The sequence below is a fragment of the Vitis riparia genome, chromosome 3 (assembly GCF_004353265.1).
Source record: "Vitis riparia cultivar Riparia Gloire de Montpellier isolate 1030 chromosome 3, EGFV_Vit.rip_1.0, whole genome shotgun sequence".
Taxonomy (NCBI): Eukaryota; Viridiplantae; Streptophyta; class Magnoliopsida; order Vitales; family Vitaceae; genus Vitis; species Vitis riparia.
The window spans coordinates 7431651-7452518 of record NC_048433.1 but is presented as its reverse complement, the minus strand read 5'-3'; the positions used below and the strand labels follow the sequence as shown (position 1 = coordinate 7452518).

The 20868-nt window shown below is 40.4% G+C and overlaps 1 protein-coding gene across 1 annotated transcript; it reads left to right on the top strand.

Annotated features, from left to right (window-relative positions):
• Positions 1–229: 229 nt before the first annotated feature.
• Positions 230–18894, top strand: LOC117908923 (magnesium transporter MRS2-3). The gene is made up of 6 exons (XM_034822780.1): positions 230–749; positions 1232–1477; positions 1584–1712; positions 17056–17219; positions 17316–17562; positions 18293–18894. Exons 1-6 carry the CDS (start codon positions 315–317, stop codon positions 18578–18580), a joined length of 1509 nt encoding a protein of 502 aa, XP_034678671.1. The 5' UTR covers positions 230–314; the 3' UTR covers positions 18581–18894.
• Positions 18895–20868: the final 1974 nt, after the last annotated feature.

The window sequence follows — 20868 nt, the reverse complement described above, 5'->3', positions numbered from 1 at the left end:
GGAAAGGGTATTTTTGTCCAAAACGAGTTATTTTTGAGGTTATGAAGAGTGAAGGTTAGATTTGTAATTTTATAATGATTTAATCTTTAATAAGTTATCGGGAAAAAGAATTGGGTGGTTGGAATTGTAATTAAGCATTTCTGGATCCCTTCTAATCAACCTTCTAATCAAATATATCTTTTTAGATGCGAGAACCACCACCTTAGTCACGGAGTACTTTTCGAAAATGAGAAAGAAAAAGAGCAGGGAAAAAGGGCAACTACGCCCAAACAGAAAGGGCAAGGAGCAGTAGCAGTGTGAGAGTGGTGTGAGGCATGATGAGGAACCCTCCTTCCATTCCATCCAAGTCGGGTCTCGCCCCGCCCGAAGAAGACCCTGATCCGGCTCGACCCAACGGCTCAGTCGGCGTAGGGGGTGCTGCCGGAATCCGAAAGAAGGGAGTGGGACTCCGAGCGTGGCTCCTCCTGGACACCACCGGCCAAGCCCAGGTGGTGGAAGCTGGCAAGCACGCGATCATGCGGCGGACTGGTCTGCCCGCCCGAGACCTTCGGATCCTCGACCCTCTTCTCTCGTACCCGTCGACGGTGCTGGGTCGAGAGCGAGCAATAGTGATAAATCTGGAGCACATAAAGGCCATAATCACATGCCAAGAGGTTCTCTTGCTCAATTCCAAAGATCCCTCTGTTACTCCCTTTGTTGAAGAGCTTCAGAGACGGCTCTTGCGTCTCCACCACGCCACTAAGTCACATGTACTCTCTCCACCTCAATGTATATATATTTGTTTGTGTGTCCTTTGATTCGGTTCTTTCTGAATTTTGGTAATGGGTTTTGATTTTTGTTTTTGTTTTTTGGGGTGTGATTGGGACTATAGATTTGGGTTGATTGGGGTTTGTTTCTGTTGTTTTTGCCAGTGATATAGAGTCAAGGTTGAGAAGCTTGCTTTAAGATTATTTATTTATTTATTTTTATTTGCTTTTATGGGATGTTTGTTATCTGACATGTCTGTATTGCGCTCCTTCAACTTCAAGGTCAAGAATTGTCCTTTCTTGCATCAGTGTATTGCTTTGATTGTTCTCTACAAATTGATTTTACATTTTATCATCCTAGTGGGCTTGTTCTTAGTTAGCTTTTCAGCTTTGTGGATGTTGAATTTGAAGATTGAAATGTTGTTGTTAAAAAATAATTGACCTTTTGCTTATGGGTTTTTGTTGTTGTTGAATTGGGTGTAAAGGAGGGTGGAGTGCATGCTACTAATACAGACTGGACAAATCTATATGATCTGGGAGAGCCACAATCAAGGGTGGTTAGCCCGCAAAATTTTTCTGGAGACTTTTCACAGTTTCAGGACCAAGACGAGGGAGCTAAAGCTGATGGGAGACCAGGTCTTGAGAATCAAGATGGATTGAAAGTTCTTCCATTTGAGTTTATTGCTCTGGAGGCCTGCCTTGAGGCTGCTTGCAGTTGCTTAGAAAATGAAGTATAGTACTTTACCTGTTTAGTCTGATATTATTTTCTTTCCTCTTTTATGCTGGTGTTTATTTATTTATTTATTATGTTCACTTTTCCCTCTAAATCCAAATCAGGCAAGGACATTAGAGCAAGAAGCTCATCCAGCTTTAGATAAGCTTACTTCAAAGATCAGTACGCTCAATTTGGAACGTGTCCGTCAAATTAAAAGTCGCTTGGTTGCAATAACTGGGCGTGTTCAAAAGGTTGGGTGGTTCTAAGCTTGTCAATTTTACTTACTTTAAATAGAATTGGGCGGCTTAACTTTATTACCAGCATGCTTTATATAACTTTAAGTTTAAGCATTTGAAATTTTATTTGTCTTCTTGATCTATGCTATTATAGAATAGGGAAACAATCTCCCTTAAAATCATTACTGAACCATGACTGTCCATCATCTTGGCAAATAAACATATTACTGAGCTTAATTTAAACAATGAGGGTTTAGATCAAGGAGTACTACAATGGTGCTAATGGCAGTGGGTCCCCTGTGGGTAATGAAAACCTTAGAAAATGAAGGCCATTTCTTTGAATCCCACTGTAGTAATGCCAATAAAATAGAAAATGAGAAACCAAGAGTAATGAGAAAATGACTTGTAACTGTGAACACCCTAAGGATTATGAAATAGCAAAATAAGTAAAAAATGATCAGGATATGAGGAAAAAACTTTTGGTTTAACATTTCCGGAAAGACCATATATTTGGTCACTTACCGGGGTCACAACAGGATCATGATTAAGCTCTTCCAAGGATTGTGGGGAATGTGGTGAGAGGTATTTCATTCATTGCTGTCCAAATGTTTAAACAGAGGAATTCTGCTGAGTGAGTATAGAATAAACTAGCTGAAGATAGAAGAGTGAATGTTGTGGAGCCTAAAACCTGGGAAGTTCTAAAGGTAAGTTGAAGATGCAAATGTAATGGATGTTCTGAAGCTTAGGATAGGGGACAGTTTTGAAGTCGTTAGATTGTGCAGCAAGGTTAGCAGAAAGGAGAAGAAGTAAGGATGTATTCTGAATTTCAGAATTGGCCAGTGCCATGATGATTTTAGATGCAAGGAATTTGCTTCTGCAAGTTTGTCTTTTTTTCTTGTACTACTTACAATACAACAACCTTATAAAATTGAAACAAGAACGGTAGGTGCTATGCAAACACATGTTTTGATGTTAAGTTCACATTTTGAGATCACACATAACTGCATGAGTGCATAAACATTTAATATGTGATTCACACTTTGAGATGTGAACTTAAGTTTGCATTATAAAGGTTATTGATGCCAGCCCACTAGGGTAGTCCAATTAGTTAGGACAAATGCTGAGAGGTGTGGTCCTAGTAAGGGGCACATAGTCTCAGGTTCGAATCCTGCCATTATTGATACCTTTTGTTTAATGAAAACTGGGTGTGGCAAAATCCATAGAGACACCAATAATTTTTACTCATAAAGACTATGGTTGTTTTTTGTTTAATGGAAACTGGGTGTGGGGAAATACACAATCTATATGCATACTAAACAACAAGAAATATCTTCAAAAAGAAGCAAAGTGTGTGAAGTTTTGAAAAGTTGGGGAACATTGTATAAGGGCGGTCAAGGAGTTGAAAGAGTGAGAGCGAGTGATCATAGGATGGTGATAGGTGGTTATGTGGGGAGTTAAACAAGAATTTTTTTTTATATTTGGAGTTTGAAGATAGATAAGGTAACAAGTATGATGTGAAGATACACACACACACACCCCCCCCAAAAAATCAGGAAAAAGAAGGTGCGGTTTTAGATGATCATTTGGGGGGTCTAATAAAGTAGCTTTGATTGTTTAAGTTTTACACTCTAACAAGAGAATGTTCTTGCTTGCTTAATGTGGGTTAATTTCATTCACCCCCTCTAAGGTTTTGGCTAAATACACTTGACCCTCATTGGTTTGAAATATCATCAAATGCCTCCCTTATTTTGAGTGAGAGAGAAGGTGGGTGAAATAACAAATGAAAAGGACAGAGCATGTATTTGATGAAATTTCAAATCTATGGGCCTAGGTGTATTTAGCCAAAACCTGATGGGAGGTGAATGAAATTAATCTTGCTTGATATTAGTATTAAAGATATTTTCTTAGCATTAGTCTATTCACCACATTGAAATAAAGTAGATCCACTTTTCATAAGTGATGCTTGAACTGAGGTTTTTTTTTTTTTTCTTTTCTTAACCTCTTGTGGCATTTGAAAGGAGCCAATTTCTTTTGAAGTGTAGAATCATTTGTAGTATTCTAAGCAATGATGCAATATCAGGTATGCAAACTTATTTACTTATTTTTTATTTATCTTGTTATCTATACTCAATGATTATCTTCTAAAAGCAAGATTAACTCTCCTTTTAACATATTAACTTCCTCAAGTGTATGCTTAACTGATTTTCTTATTAAGGCTTTGATCAATTCTCATCTAAAGCGGTTATTCAGTTGCCTAAGCTTTTTTTGTTAATTTTAAAATTCTTAATTTTTTTTTTGAAGTAGTTCTGGTGTTTCAATACTACATGGATTAGCGTGAAGCCATTACATTCCATTTTAATTAAATTAAAACGATTTCAAATAGGACCGCCGATGTGCTTTATAAATGAAATGCCATTTTACCAGCAAACAGCATGTCATAAGATTTATGAGTGCATTTTTTGAAAATGTTGAAATATAACCAATAACTGGTGGAGCTGTAGATTAAGATGGATTAATACTTTATGTGGAATGAGCAATGCCTATAGGTTCAATATGCTGGCTTAGTTTGAAGCTGGCCCATGGGCACTCCCAGCAAGAGGAGACCCCTTTATAGGAAAAGATCATCAGATGCAGACACTGCCTTCTACTGGCATATTTGCTAGTGTCTAGCATGTCAAAATGCGAGAATGAAGCTTGTTCTTTGAGATAATATTTATGGATGAAGTTACGTTGGAAATATTCGCAAAATGAACCCAATGATAAAAACCTGTTGTAGACTACACTATTTTGTTAAAGAAACTAGGGGAAGGGAGAGGTCTAAGCTACAAATTATTGAGGCAGGGTCAAAATGTTTTGAATAAGGAGCAAAAACATATGGACCAATGTAATGTGGTGGATCTTGGAGTAGAAAATTGTAAGAACATTTAAAAAATGATGTATCTGAGAATTCAGATGTCATTGCTAGTAAGTTATTTTGGAATTATACCCTTGAGGTCTGGATCAAGTGGGATGGATTGGGGTGGGGATTTGGGAGGTTCCAAGTTCAAATTTTTGAAAGGGCAATAAGAAATTTTACTTATCAAAAACAAAAAAGGGAAGGATATATGAAGTGAGAAGGGTGCTTATTTGCCCTTTTAGCTTTGTGCAGGATAACTCTCCTAAACCAGACAGATTTTTTTTTTTTTTGATAAGTAAGCATAATTTGTATTAAAGGGCAAACCGCCAAAAAGCATACAGGGAGTATACAAACGCAGCCACACCCCCAAAAAACAACAAAAACAAGCAGCCCCAAACGGCCTTTAACAAGCCGCTAGCCACTCCAAAAAGGTTAAAAGCGAAGAGGACTCCTCTCCCATGTACAATCTAGCCCAACTCCACAAATTACAAACAAAATAATTTTTGAGTTTCTGTATGTCTAACGAGCCCCCCTAAAGGCTAACCTATTTCTCTCCTTCCAAACCGTCCAAAAAATACACACCGGTATGGAATTCCAGATTTTTTTTCCTCTTTTTCCCCACAAAGGAGCCCCTCCAACTAAATAAAAACTGTAAGACCGTCTCTGGGAACACCCAATGAACACCAAACAAGGCAAGGATGATATCCCAAAGAACCCTAGCCACTATACAATGTAAAAGAATGTGATTTACACTTTCCTCTTCACAACCGCACAAAAAACAGCAATTAGGAAGCTGCCACCCTCGTCTTTGGAGCCTATCCAAAGTAAGGATCTTCCCCCATGTAGCTTCCCAAGCAAAAAAGGCAGCTTTAGTAGGGACCATGTTCACCCAAATGCATTTAACCGGGAAGGCAAGGGTATTAGGAGCAGCCAGCAGCTTGTAAGCGTGTCTAACTCCAAAAATACCTTTACCTCCGCCTCTCCAAACCACCAAATCCTCTTCTTGGGAGATCTTGACGTCCCTCAACATGTGAAACAAAGCTCCTATTAAATCCAGCTCCCAATCATTTGCGTCCCTAGCAAATCTGATGTTCCAGCCCCCTTGACCAAGGCTAGAGTCCCAAACCTCGTTGATTGTTGCATTTTTATTCACCGCCAAAGTGTATAATTGGGGGAAAATTCTGGACAGCACCTCCTCACCACACCAGAGATCCGTCCAAAATTTTACCTTAGTCCCCTTGCCCACCTTAAAACTTATGTTATCCCAACACCAATTTGCCTCCTTCAATATCTCCTTCCAAACCCCGACCCCAAACGCCCCACGAGCTTCATTTGTCCTCCACCCAAGGCCCTCTTGACCATATTTCACCCCAATCACTTTCTTCCACAGCATATCCTCATCAAAGGCAAACCTCCAAATCCATTTACTCAACAAGGCTCTATTAAAGAGATCAATTTTCCGTAAACCAAGCCCTCCATTCTCCTTTTGGGTACACACCACCTCCCAATTAATAAGATGTACTTTCCTTTCCATTCGCCCCCCTCCCCAAAGAAAGTCTCTTTGCATTTTTTCAAGCCTTTTCACTACTACCTTGGGCATCCGGAAAAGGGACAATTGATAAATAGGAATGCTGGCCAAGGTGCTCTTGATAAGGGTGATTCTCCCACCCTTAGAGATGTATTGTCTTTTCCAAAGAGCTAATCTTCTCCTCATTCTTTCTTCTACCCCATCCCACATTGATATAGCCTTGTGATGGGCTCCAAGGGGCAGCCCCAAATAAACTGAGGGAAGAGCTCCCACTTTGCACCCAAGCTCCACTGCCATCTCCTCAATTTCTTCAACCTCTCCAATAGGGATTAACTCGCTTTTAGCTAGATTTATTCTTAGCCCAGACGCTGCCTCAAACCAAGCCAAGATCCAGCTTAAAGCGGTTAGATACTCTTTCTTAGCTTCACAAAATATGATTGTATCATCCGCAAAGAGTAAATGGGAAACCTCCAAATCCGGCCTCCCTCTACCCCTAAGGCTGCACCCTGAGACGAACCCCCCCCCCAACAGCCCTTCTTAAGAGTGCACTCAACACCTCCATACCCAAGACAAAGAGATAGGGGGAAAGGGGGTCACCCTGACGCAGCCCCTTGGAGCTCGAAAAAAAACCTGCTGGAACCCCATTAACCAAGATAGAAAACTTGGCAGTGGAGATGCACCACCACATCCACTCCATCCACCGAGTCCCAAATCCCATCTTTTTTAAGACCTTCATAAGGAAATCCCAATTGATGTTGTCGTAGGCCTTTTCAATGTCCAATTTGCAGATCAGCCCCTTCTCCTTGCGCTTGTACCAGAAGTCGATCACCTCATCAGCTATAAGGGATGCATCCAAAATCTGCCGCCCCCTCACAAACGCGTTCTGATCCAAAGAGACTACCTTTCCTAAGACCTTTTTCAATTTGTTAGCCAACACCTTGGCCATGAGTTTGTACAGCCCCCCTAGCAAGCTAATTGGCCGAAAATCCCCAAGATCCTCCGCTCCCCCTTTCTTAGGAATGAGGACCAAGAAGGTGGTGTTGAGACTCTTTGCAAAAGATTTTTGCACAAAAAACTCCATAAACAGCTCCAAGATCTCCTCCTTCACAAATTCCCAACACGTTTGCCAAAAAGCCCCTGTAAACCCGTCTGGCCCAGGAGCTTTGTCTCCATTCATGTCCATCAAGGCAGAGTGAATCTCATCCACAGTGAAGGGCACCTCCAGTCCTTCAGCTTCACAGGGGTTTAGTCTTGGGAGATGCAGCCCCTCAATATCCGCCTTCCAACTTGGCACTTCAGTGAGAAGTTGCTGAAAATTTTGCACAATCCCTCCCTTATCTCCTGCTCCTCAACCCTCCATACCCATTGATTTTGATTCTGTCCATGGAATTGTTTCTACGATGGGCATTGGCCATCCGATGGAAGAATCCTGTGTTTTTGTCCCCTTCCTTCAACCACAACTCCCTCGACGCTTGTCTCCAGTGGGTTTCCTCCAAAAGAACCCACTTCTTGAAGGTTTCCTTAGCTTCCTTTTTCAATTCCGTTTCACTTACTGACAGGCACCTTTCGCCTTCCACCCTGTCCCAGAACTCAACCTGCTGGAGAGCCAAATTCTTGTTAACTTCTAGCCTGCCAAACACCTCCCTATTCCACTCTTTGATTTTCTGCTTCATCACCTTCAGCTTAGAGGCCAATCTAAAACTGGCCTTCCCCCTCACCACAGTGCCTTGCCACCACTCCCGGAGAAGGTCCTTAAAGCCGTCTACTTTCAGCCACATGTTTTCAAACCTAAACGGCGATGGACCTCGTCTTAACCCTCCACCCTTCAGCATAATAGGAAAGTGATCAGATATGGGCCTCGGCAATCTGCATTGAACAACCCCACAAAATTTATCCAGCCAGTCCTGGGTTACAAGATATCTATCTAATCTAGCCCACGCTTGGTTATTTCTACCCCCACTCCACGAGAACACCCCACCTTGCAACGGAAGGTCAATAAGCTCTAAATCATCTACAATCTGGGCGAATCTTCTCATTACACCACTTATCCTTCCCTGACTGCTCCTATCTCTTTGTGAGAGGGTGACATTAAAATCGCCCCCTATACACCACGGGTCACTCCAGATGCCTCTAATTGCCCCTAACTCTCCCCAAAATGCCTCCCTATCCTCCCTAGAGAACGGCCCATAAACACCTGTGAAAAGCCAGACGAACCCATCCTCCACTTTCCTAATCCTACAGGAAATAGAGAACTGACCCACCTCCATCTCACTCACTTCCAAGGTTCTTTTATCCCAACAAATCAGCACACCACCCGCAGAGCCATTAGCATCCAACGCACCCCAGTCCAGGAACCTCCCAGAGCCAAGACTCCTAACCACTCCCTCAGACATCGACTGAATTTTTGTTTCTTGAAGACAAAACAGGTCCACCCTTTGACTCCTAATCATTGCCTTAATCACCTTCCTCTTAGAGCTATCATTAGCTCCCCGCACATTCCAAATTAGCAGCTTTAACTTCATTAAACTTCCAACATCTGATCCCCTTTTTCTTGCATATCACTCTTCAGCTTATTCCCCCTTTCATAGTTAATGGAACATTCTAATCTTTTTAGCTCCCTTTCAAATTTTGATTTGTCCAGAAGAATTTTACTGTGGACTTTTTCCCTCCTTTTTCTGATCTTAACCAGAAAGTCCAATATTTCCTTCTCCAAGCCTTTTGTCGAAAACCCCAGGAATTTACTGAATCTGGCCAGTTCACTGTCTTCCCAATCCACCTCCTCCCATCCTTTGTCTTCCTGTGGCACTGAACGGATCAGACATAGCTCCCCTCCACCTTCTCCATTGCTGCCATTGCTGACCTCCATCAACTCCCAGTTGGGAGCTGCCCCATGCTCCATAGACCCTAGCCCATTGACAATGCGGCACTGAGAGTCTCTCTGGGCTACCTCCCAACCAGCCCCAGAGAAGTCGTAATACTCCCCCAAAGGAGTCCGACCAGAAAAAAGAGGGGAAGAAGACAAGGCAGCCGGAACCAATAATTCACCAAGGCTAGATGAGTTTCCATACCTCTGAGCTTCTTCCAATAAGGCTCCGTCAGTCTTTGGACTTTCCACGGGACATGGTTCCTCCATATCCTCCTTGCTCTTCAACCAAAAAGAAGAAATTCCTGCATCTGGCCCTTTCAGCAGACTTGGGCCGGTCCAAACCCCAGTGCGGGCCTCACTAGCCGGGCCTAAATCCAGCCCAGGCTCAAATGATGGCGAAATGACCTTGGCCCGCTCCAGATCCTTTCTATTTAACGGCCCAGAAGAAGGTGACCCAGAATAAGACAGCCTAGCCGACCCAGCCCGCGACGGCCCAGCCTCCAGATCCGGTGGATCAGGCCCAGGAGATTCCCAGTCATGGCGCCCAGGGGATTTGGCGGGGCCCCTCTGGTTCGGCCCACCCAGGCGAGGATCCACAGGTTGCCCCGACCCGCAAGACTGCCCCAACGTCCCATCTACCAGCTTCTGCAGTGCCTCGATCCTAGTGCCACCCCCTTCTCCATCACGCGCTTATTCGCGCGTGCACTAGCCTCGCCCCCAACCTCGACTGCTGCTGCAATCTTCACTCCTCTCAACCCCGCCGGTCCTACCTTCAACACCGGCCTGACCTCCCACTAGAGAGTTAGCACATAGCACAACTCTTCAATCCATACTTCCACCGTATTGGGTAATTCTTCCCCATTCATCTTAACCAAGATCCGCGCCCACTGTAGCTCTTCTAGCTTCTCTGTTTGAGTATCAACTGCAAGGAACCCCCCACACTCCTCCCCTATCCTTCTCAGGATGGTCTGGTCCCAAAGGGAGACCGGGAGGCCCACGATTCTTACCCAAGCCTCACGCCTTTTTTCCTTTTCCGGCATGCATCCCGTCTCGGGCCTCCATTCTTCCAGACTGATAGAAACCCCCCTTACCATAATGCTTCTGAGACTTAGGACCCTCTTCAATTCTTCCACTCTTTCAAATTCTAGCAGAATCTTTCCCCTCTCCAGTTTTGCAATACCCAAATTACCCTTCAACTCCCAAGCTCTCGCCAAGAGAGTCCCCCAGGTCTTCAGGTCTTCCCCTCTCCCTGATTTAGGGTTCCAGGACCCAACCAAACAGTGCCTCAGTTTGTCCAAATTTCTGCTAATCTCCTTCTCTCTAACCGCCACCTTGATCACTGCTCGGTCTTTCCTCATCGGCTGTTTGATTACCTCCGCAAAGGTTTTCGTCGTGATAGGCTTCAGCAGCAACGCCTCCTTTTTCTGACTCTCATCCCCTTTCCTCTCAAAGCCCAGACTCCTTAGCGACTCTACCATTGAAGTCCATCCCCCCACTGCTCCTCTCCCTTTGGGGATGAAAATACTGGCATTTTTGCCCTCCAGATCCACCACTCCTAACCTTATGAAGCATCCGCCTCTGTTTTCGTCACGCGTCATGGAATACGCCCTTCCATTTTCCTTCCAGCTTCTACGCCATTTCCCCACACTCGTGTCCTTACAGCACTGGACCAGCCCTTCAAGAAAAAACCCTAGACTCTCTATTCCCATCCGTACCCACGACGAGATCCCTTTTTTTCTCTCCACCACCACAACTTGAGTTTTGCCCTTCTTTTCTTCAACCTCGACCTCAAAAGATTTCGATTCCACTCTGAAGATGCTCTTCCTAGAGTTATCCCGGTGCCCCGAGCAGGACGCTCCCTCTGGGCTTTCATTTCGACTCGAGCGCCCTCAATCTTCTCCCCCGCTCCCGTTCAGGCGTCGAACCCCTCTTTCTCCTCCGTCGGCTTCCTTCAGACGCGAAGACCCTCGCTCTTTTCCTTCGCTTTCCTGAAATCGCAGACACCCTCGCTCGCCTCCATCGCACTCAGACTCCCTTTCTCTAGTGGTCTCGTTCCCCTTCAGTCGCAGAAGCCCTCCCTCTCCTCCGTCAGTTTCCTTCGGACGAGAGGACCCTCGCTCTTCTCCTTCGCCTTCTTTTGGTCGCAGACACCCTCGCTCGCCTCCATCGCACTCAGACTCCCTCGATCTAGCTGTCTCGCTCTCTTTCTCTCTCTCTCTCTCTCTCTCTCTCTCGCTCTTCCATTTGTTTTTCAATTTCCTAAACCAGACAGATTTAATATGGCATTTTGGTAGCACTATTAGGACTTCATGGAGAGTTAAGTGTTAGGATGTTTTGGGGAATTCTTTGAGGAAGGTTTTTTTTCTTAAAAAAAGAAGAAGTTTAAAAGCCACTTTCTTGGTCTTAATCCCTAAAAGTGGAGTGAATATTTAAAGGATTTTAGGCCTATTTGTTTGGTGGGAAGCTTGTTTAAGTAATTAGCAAAGGTGTTAGTGAATAGGCTTGAGAAAGTGATGAGTAGAGTGGTTTCCAATTTTTAGAACACCTTTTTAGAGAGGAGGCAAATTTTGGATGTCGTATTTATCACAAGTAAAGCCATTGATTCATGGTTGAAGAGTTCCTTTAATGGTGTTTTATGCAAACTCGACATTGAAAAGGTCTATGATCATGTAAATTTGGTCTTCTTGCTTAGAGTTATGGGAAAAATGGGTTTTGGTCAGAAGTAGATTAGTTCGATCAAGTGGTGTATCTTTATAGCTAGGTTCTTAGTGCTCATTAATGGTACTCCCATGGCTTCTTTCAATGTTTATAGGGGTTGAGGCTAGATGATCCTCTTTTTATTTGCTTACTTATTTTGGTGGTGGAGGCTCTTAGTTGTTTTTAAAAGAGAGCTAGGAAGGAGCGAAGGGAAAGGGGGGACGAGTTTGTTGGTGTGTGGTTAATCTTAGGTTTTAAGGTGAGAGGTAGAGATAATGAGGGGGTGGAAGTAGGGGTGACAGTTCATGTTAGTGGATCGTGTTTGTGTTGTGTCAAAGCCTTAGGTATTTTACTACATAGCTCAACCCAAACCCGACACAAATAATAATCGTGTCAAAAACATAAATCCAAATATTGCCTAATTATTAAATAGGTAACAGGTTGTGTCACCCATTTAACCCATTTAATAATTAGGTCCTCCTATTTAATAATCATGTCGAGTTAGGTCTTGTATATGTATATATGATTAATGTCTCAACCAAACATGTTTATGACTTAATTGAGCTATTTATTTAAAAATAAATTTAAAATGAATCAAATATGGGTTAAATGGTTTAAAAATATAATTAGGTTAATAGAGAGATTATTAAATGGGTTAATTCGGGTCAAATTCATGTTATGTAGGTTGACCAAAAAATGACCTATTTATTAAACGGGTATGCAGATCGACGCAAATTTGACTTAAACCCATTTATACTAAACCCAAATTGGGAAAAACGTGTTGGGTTCGTATCGCGTTGGTGAATCATATCAAACTTTGCCACCCCTAGGTGGAAGTCTCTCACTTGTTGTTTGCTGATTACTCTTATTTTTTATGAGGCATACAAAGATTGAATGTTGTGTCTCAATTGTACTTTAATGTGGTTTGAGGCAACTTTTGGGCTGAGCTGTGATTTTCGAAAATGAAGAAACCGATAGGTTAATTTTACCTAGCAGTATATTTCATTCATAAGAATAAGAGGAGAAAAACGCCCTCTAAGAAGGAATACTTAGAGCCTTTTGAATTAACTTTGGACTATCTACAATGGAAAGGTTAGTGACTAAGGCATAATCGGGGGGTGAGAGATTGTTGTAGCACATGTATTTCGAGATATGATGAGGTGTATAAGTTCATTTTTCTTTTCGATTTTTTGAGATTGGATTGGACTACCTGAATCTTGTGAGGGAATTAGACTTTAAATAGGATGTTGTTCAAGAAAGACAGTCGGTTCTGATGGTTGATCATGCCCTGAGAGTGTGAATTTCTTCATTCCCTTGTTTCTTTCCCCTCGAGTAGACATGCAGTTTTAGGCTCTTAGTTTGCATTTCTTCCCCTGCATTGAAAACTCATTAGAGCAACTAAGTTTAGACATAATAGGTTCAACTGGACTTGGAAGAGTGACATTTTGAGGGCTTGACTAAGGTGTTGAACTTGAAGGGACAAAACTTGGTGCCGATATGGGCAATGATGTAGGCAATGAGGATGACAATGAGATAGTTTCCCATAAATCACTCTCCCCTTGGAGTGAATTTTTGGTGAAATAAGGCTGATTTTCAAAGAAAGTGACATCCTTGGTGACAAACACTTCTCTAGACTTAGGATCAAAACATTTATACCCTTTTTTTTTGTCGAAGAATAGCCAAGAAAAAAGCTCTTGATGCCTCTAGGATCAAGCTTACCTTGATTGTGAGTATGGACATGGACAAAGGGAGAACATCTAAAGGTTCGAAGTGATGGGTTAGTTATCAATCATTTTTTGTGGATAAAAGGCTCGGAAGGTATCCAAGGGTGTCTTGTATCCTAACACACTCGGGTAGGAATGCTACTGATCAGAAATGAGGCTATAAGAATAACATCACCCCATAAATATTTTGGAACATTGGTAGTGAACATTAGAGATCCAACAACTTCTAGCAAGTGTTTGTTTTTTCTTTGGGTTACCCCATTTTGTCATGGTGAATCAATGTAAATAGTTTGGTGAACAATACCCTTAGCTTTAAGGAACTTCCTAAGAATATCTTGAAGTACTCTTTTCCATTGTCAGTTTGGAATATTTGAATTTAAATGTGGAATTGAGTTTTGACCATTGACAAGAAGTTTTTAAAAGTTTGCTCAACATTGGATTTGTTCTTAAGAAGGTACATGTAACATTATCTAGTGTGATCATCAATAAAAGTAATGAACCATCTAGTACCTGAAAGATTTTGAACTCTAAAGGGACCTCATATATCACTATGAATAATCGAAAAAGGCTTTGATGCTTTGTATGATTGTAATGGATATGAAACACGATGATACTGCTTTTTGTAGCCAGAGTAGTGTTGAGTGTAGAAGTCTCGGATTTTTTTGGGCTCAATGAAATTTCCTTGCCCATCATCATGTTTGTGTGACTTTCTTCTCTTCAAACTTCTGAGAAGACTTCATGGGTTGATGGTAGAATTTCACGACCAAGAATTCTGCTCCAAACCTCATTTAATTCATTATTCAGCTCCACTAAGAATGCAAAGACTGGATCTTTCCCAACCATCTTTATGAACATTGCATTGTCTTGTGCACGATGCCATTCATAGTCATGGAACAAACCTAGTTCTTGCCAAAGAGTTTTGAGTGTATTATTGTACGGAATTACACTCGTATTACCTTGCTTGGTATTTCTGATCTGTGTGGCTATTTCATAGACCTAAGCTGAGTTATTAAGGTTGGAGTAGGTTTTGTTGGCAGCCTCCCAAATCTCTCTAGTAGTGGGCACAAACATGTATGTCTTGATAATCTTGGGATCCATGAAGTTGATCAGCCACGACATAATCATGGCATTCTCTGCTTCCCATGTCTTGATGAGAATTGCTTCTTCCTGTTGTCTCGATGTTGCTCCAATCAAGTACATGATTTTTCCACGCCCACAAATGAAGAGTTTAACAGATTGAGACCATTGAAGATAATTTTCCTCATTGAGTTTGTGAGAGGTAATTAGCTGAGAAGAGTGATCTAACCTTTGATCATGATATTTTGATGAGAGACATTTATTTCCTTCTGTCTCCTTCAAATTGTTGCCGCTGTTGGAAGCCATTATTCCCAGTGATCAAAGGTCTGCTATGATACCATGAAGAAACCTGTAGGTTAATTTTACCTAGCTGTATGTTTCATTCATTAGAAAAAGAAGAGAAAAATGTTCTCTATGTATACAACTCTAAGAAACCTTACAAAACAAGGAAAGTAGAAAAAAATAGGAAACTACCTAACAAATCATGACCAAGTATTTGATTACTATTTAGTTACAAATAAAATAAACTCCTAACCAATTTTCTAAAATTATTGATCCTATCTCCATTAGAGATTCCGATTCTAAAAAAAAAAAGAGTTAATTCCAATTTTAGGAGAGAGAGAAGGGAGGAGGGAGAAGAAGGTGGGGGGGCGTGTTGGTTTGTAGTGAGGGTTAATACTATTGTGGAAGAGTTGGTAGTATTAGGGTGTAAAGTGGGCAAGCTCCCTGCTGCATATTGTGTCTCCTTTTGGGAGCTTCCTACAAATTGGAGATGATTTGAAATGAGTGGAAGAGAGGTTTCAAAGAAGCTTGCAATGTGGAAGCATCAATACCTTTCAAAAGGGAGAAGGTTTACTCTAATCAAAGTTATCTTATCTAGCCTCCTAATTTATTTCATAGTCTCCCAATTCATTTATAGCCTTTCAATTTATTTCATATCCTTATTTGTTGTCCTAGGAAGGTTAGTAAAAATTCAAAGGGATTTACTACGAGAAGGGGTGCACTTGAGAAAAAGCCTTGGTTAAGTGGTCAACGCTTTGTCTAGAAAAAAAGAGAGGGGGTTTGAGTATTTGTGATCTAAGTGTTCTCTACAAGGATTTTCTTGGCAAGTTGAATCGGAGGATTGCATCAAAAAGGTTATTATTAGGAAATTTGAGGAACAAGAGAGGGGAGGGGGATGGTGTTCTTTGAAGGTAAGGGAGGGGTTTGTGATAGGGTAATGGAAGGCAATTAAGAGAGAGTAAAAAGTTTTCAATGAAAAATCTATTTTAATGTGGAAAATTAGAGTAATTTATTTATTTATTTTATATGCGGGCAACAAAAGGAGAGTAAAATTTTGGAAGGATATGTGAAGTTGTGATTCACCTTTGAGTACTTCTTTTCCTTGTTGTATGTTGTAGTTATCTCAAAGATGCTTGGGTAGCAGATGTGTGGGAGCATGCTGGTGAGGGGGCATTAGACTCCTTGTTTCTCAAGACAACTCCATGATTCGGAGTTGGATGCTGTTGAAGCATTTCCAATTGAGATTGCAAGGTAGGTTAATAAAGAGGGGTGACGATAGGGTGGTATGAATGGTTTCCAAGAGCGACAACTTCCTAGTTTAATCTTATTACTCTTGGATGGTGTAAGGGAAATCAAAACCTTTTTCTATAGATGTTATCTAAAATCAATGGGCTTGACAAAAATGAGTTGCTTTTTTTAGTGTTTATTTTGTTTTGTTTTCTTTCTTGTTTTTGTTTTTTTTTTCTTGCCCTGGAAGCAAGAACTTTAACCATTGATCAGTTAAAAAGGAGGGAATGAACTTTGGTGAATGGATATTTTTGTGTAAAGGTGAAGATCAATTTGTTGAGCACATCCTCCTTCATTATGCCAAAGCAAGAATCCTATGGCAGCTAGTCTTGTCCTTGTTTGGGATCATGAGTTTGCAATTCTTCAGTAAGAATGAACCTTCTAAGCTGGCATGGATCCTTCATTAGGAAAGTGTAAGAAAGCATGGAAAGTTGATCCTTTTTGTGTGTGTGTGTTTTGGAGTGGGTTAGAGGGGGTTTTGAGGAGGTGTCTATGTCTATGGTAGACTATTTTTTATCAGTTTGGTTGCAAGTAAGGGGAGGGAGTGGTTTTTTGTTTCCCTCTTCTTGTTCTTTGCCTTTTGGCATCCTTGTATCCATCTTGTGTACCTTGGTGTGCCCTTTTGCAAGATGGTCTTAATATATTTCTTTGCTTGCCTATAAAAAGGGTGCTTATGGGGTGAATAAGCATAGCTGAAAGATGTTAGGAAGGATGCATGGCCACAAGGAAAGACATAAAAATGGACACTTGCGATATGATTTTGTTTTTGACCGCTTCAACTGAGGGTAGAAAGTGCTTTCGTTTGCAAACTAATTATTTTCTTTCTCCTTTTCATCTGATTTTAGCTGTCCTCATCCATTTTTTTTACTCAATATGCTGGTATGACATGAATTCCATTGTAATTGCAGATTTCTGATTTATGACATTGTCCAACTAAATCATCCTTCTGAATTCCGTTTCTAGTTTTATGTCTTAATTTGTTGAAACATGATTCTCACTAGGTTAGGGATGAATTAGAACATCTGCTAGATGATGATGAAGATATGGCTGAGATGTATCTGACTGACAAGATGATCCAACAACACCTTGAAAATTCTTCTGTTTCCTCTATTCATGAGAGAGATGGCATGGATGATGGAGTTCTTCATGCGGACATGGATGATGGGTACTTGACATCCTTATTATTTGATTGCAGATCTCCCTCTTTTCCTTTGTGTACATCACTCTCTGGTGTGCTTAATGATTTCCATTGCAATATCAGGATTCCTGATGAAATCTCATTGGAAGCCAATGGTGTTTCTGCTACTTATGAAGGTGATCTTCAAAACATTGATAACCCTCAGGAACATTTGTTTGGCACACCTCATGCCCTTGGAAGAGACAGCCATGGGACCCATACTAGTACCACACACAGTGCTATAAGCAAGCACCTTGATGTGGAGGAGCTTGAAATGCTCTTGGAGGCATATTTTGTGCAAATTGATGGTACACTGAACAAACTATCCACGGTATGCAACTCCAACATTGGTTCTGAATTCTTCCATTTCTAGGTGTCTGTCGTATCGATTTAATCTTGACATGGTGTTAGTTTAAATATTCTCTGTGACTGTATGGGAAGTAATCAAGGAGAATTTCCTGGTCAAATATTGCATTATTGAATTGATCCTACTCTGAGCAATTTAATGAGACAATGATCGCTTCATCTTCCTCACAAAGGAATGCTAAGGCTGCCCTTATCACTTCTAATACCATAATCAGTATTAATGGCTTTGCGAGCTAATGTATCGTATTTGCTTCTTTTGTGAGAGTTCATGATATCCTGTTTTGGTCTTTTCACTTGAATAGGTAGATGGACATCTTATTTGCATCATGGTGTGTGTGTCTGTGCGCAAATAACAGGCAAAGCATTTATTACTGATAAATTGCAAATAATAGGTTATGATGTCCTTTTTGGATTGGCAAGTTAAGATATTTCTAAAAACAAATACTAGGATATGGTTTCTGTAGCTCTAGATTTTGACTTCAGACATCTACCATTACAGCAATGATCCAAGCAAAACAGACCCTTCTGCTTTGTAAACATTGGTTTTTAATGCATGCATACCAAATAGCAGGAAACATTTCATTTATCTGGTAATTGATTTAAACCCGAGAATAACTCAAGTTTCTGAAACTGTTATCATGTACTTGATGGATGTTATTAATATACTTGCTGTGCTGGTGGTTTTTACTCACAAGCTGAGGGAGTACGTGGATGACACGGAGGACTACATCAACATAATGCTGGATGACAAGCAGAACCATCTCTTGCAAATGGGTGTCATGTTGACAACAGCAACTCTAGTTGTTAGTGCATTTGTGGTGGTGGCTGGCATCTTTGGCATGAATATCCATATCGAGCTGTTTGATGATAAAAAATCAGGAGTGCAAGAGTTCCTGTGGACTGTTGGTGGTGGTGCCACCGGGAGCATCTTCCTCTATGTCATTGCTATTGCTTGGTGTAGGCACAAGCGCTTGCTGGAGTAATTAGATCCTGGCTGTACTTGTTGACACGGCCTATTGCTCTTGTAAGTGGTGTTGTGCGCTCAGTTTGAACATGGTTCATATGTAGTAGACGCCAAGACCAGTTTCTATACATCTTTTAACTTAAAACAGTTCTTGCTTATGTGTGTAAATTTGTCATTGTTCGATAATCCATTGGTTCCTTGTTTGGAAAGGAATTGGAAAAGTCTCTTGTATGAAATACTTAATCTCATCTCCTGCGTGAAAATTTTAAGGTAGAAGGTCATGTCTCACTCTACACGTGGGAGGGACCACTCCCAACAATTTATGTTTTTGTATTTAACAATGGTCTCCTCTTCTGTTGTTGGAACCCTTCACTGGAGATAGGAAGAATCTTCTATCACCGATATCACATTCAAGAAATTAGTCACAAATGGGCTCCTCTTGCTTGGCTTCAGAAATCAGTGTCCTTTCTTATCTCTCATATCTATATTAAACTCTTGAAATAGCAAAATCTATGTTATAACTCTTGCCTTCGCATTTTCCTTATTGAGTATATCCTTTAGAGTTGAGTGGTCAGTGCAAACCATTATAGAAGTAGCCACCAATATGCTCTAAATTACTTGAATCACATAAGCTCAAAGGGTAGACCCCTTGGTGGTCTCACTATAGGTGTGAAAGTAAGTAGATCAAATGTCAATTGGAAATCAGCATTCCAATCGCACTCGTCCTCTTTTTAGTAAGACACACAAAGGTTGGGCTATTTTCAAGAAATCTTTAATTAAATGTATGTAAAAATCAGCGTAGCCTAGGAATTGCCTCGGTTTTTTTTATTGATGGGCGATTAGGCAGCTTCAAAATCAGCTCTACCTTGGCTTGATCAACCTCGATTACCTTGTCATATATAATAGAGTCAAGGACAATACCTTTGCTAACCATCAAGTGACATTTTTCCCTGTTTAAAACTAGGCCCTTTGCAATACACCTTTGTAGTACTTTATATAAATTCTCCAAGCATGATTCAAAGAGTCTCCCCATAGATGGTAATGCCATCCATGAATACCTCCATTATCTTCTCCACAAGGTCAAAAAATATGTTGATCATACACCTCTTGAAAAGTTGTTGACGCATTACACAACCCAAAAGGCATTCTCCTATAAGCATGAATAACGAATAGACATGTAAACATTGTCTTCTCTTGATCCTTAGGTGCTATAGCAATATAATATCCATCAATCAATGAACTAGTAGAATGGATAAACAACCCTATGGTAGTCAATGCATACCTTTCGACCAATAGTCAACCTTGTTGGTATGCATTCCTTCTTATCATTGGTTACATGGTTAACCGACTCTTCTTTATTTGGAACTACTTTGGTTGGGCCAACTTAATTACTATAAAAAAAAATTAGTTATGTGATTCGAACATCAAGAAATTTCATCACCTTAACTCTCACCATCTTCTACATACGTGGATTAAGTCTCCTACATGGTTGCCTTACTAGTTTAGCTCCCTCCTCAAATGAAATATGATGTGCGGGGACTAGGGGAAGCAAATACAAATCTCCCTCCTTGATTGTTAATATTAAAGTGAAAGTTGACATAACAAAATAAACTACACAATATCATCAGAAGTGAAACAATATTGAGAATTATTATAGATGTGGTAAGAAAAAGTATTAGTCTCATATTTGTCTTCCACTAAAATATTTAGTCAATTTTTATCAAGTTACGTTAAAAGTAAAAAGGGAAGAGATGAAAATGAATTTTACTAATAGTAATAGATTAGATTTGTCTTACTTTTATATATATTGATTTCTTTGAATGCCCTAATAAAAAATAAAAAATAAAAATTGGTCTTCTAGTGAATGATGCCCTAATAATGACAATACATTGTATATTGTCATTATATTTATTATTTTAATTTTTCAAATTTTTTTTTCTCAAAGATTATTCATATATAAAATTGCATATGTTATGTTAAGATGAATGAGGAAGATGTGTGACTTAAAGACTATGCAGCCACTCACATTATAGATAAAATATACTTTTTTAATTTGACATCAGCAAAGGCTAATCTTACTACTATATCAAATATTGTAAACTTGATTAAAGGTTCCAATAGAGAAAATACTATGATACCAAATGGAACTATATTTCATATAAATGACGTTTTATATTCTATCAAATGTAGAAGAAATTTGTTCAATTTTGAAGATAACCATAGAAATAAGTATCCTATTGAAAATATAAATGAAAGTAATATATCTCTTTATTACTTGTATTATTTCTAGCTAAAAGCTTACAATGG

Coding starts and splice junctions, on each gene's coding strand:
- LOC117908923 (XM_034822780.1), top strand. CDS start 315: ATGATGAGGAACCCTCCTTCCATTCCATCCAAGTCGGGTCTCGCCCCG. Junction 17,220..17,315: donor CATGCGGACATGGATGATGG/GTACTTGACATC, acceptor TTGCAATATCAG/GATTCCTGATGAAATCTCAT. Junction 17,563..18,292: donor CACTGAACAAACTATCCACG/GTATGCAACTCC, acceptor TTTACTCACAAG/CTGAGGGAGTACGTGGATGA.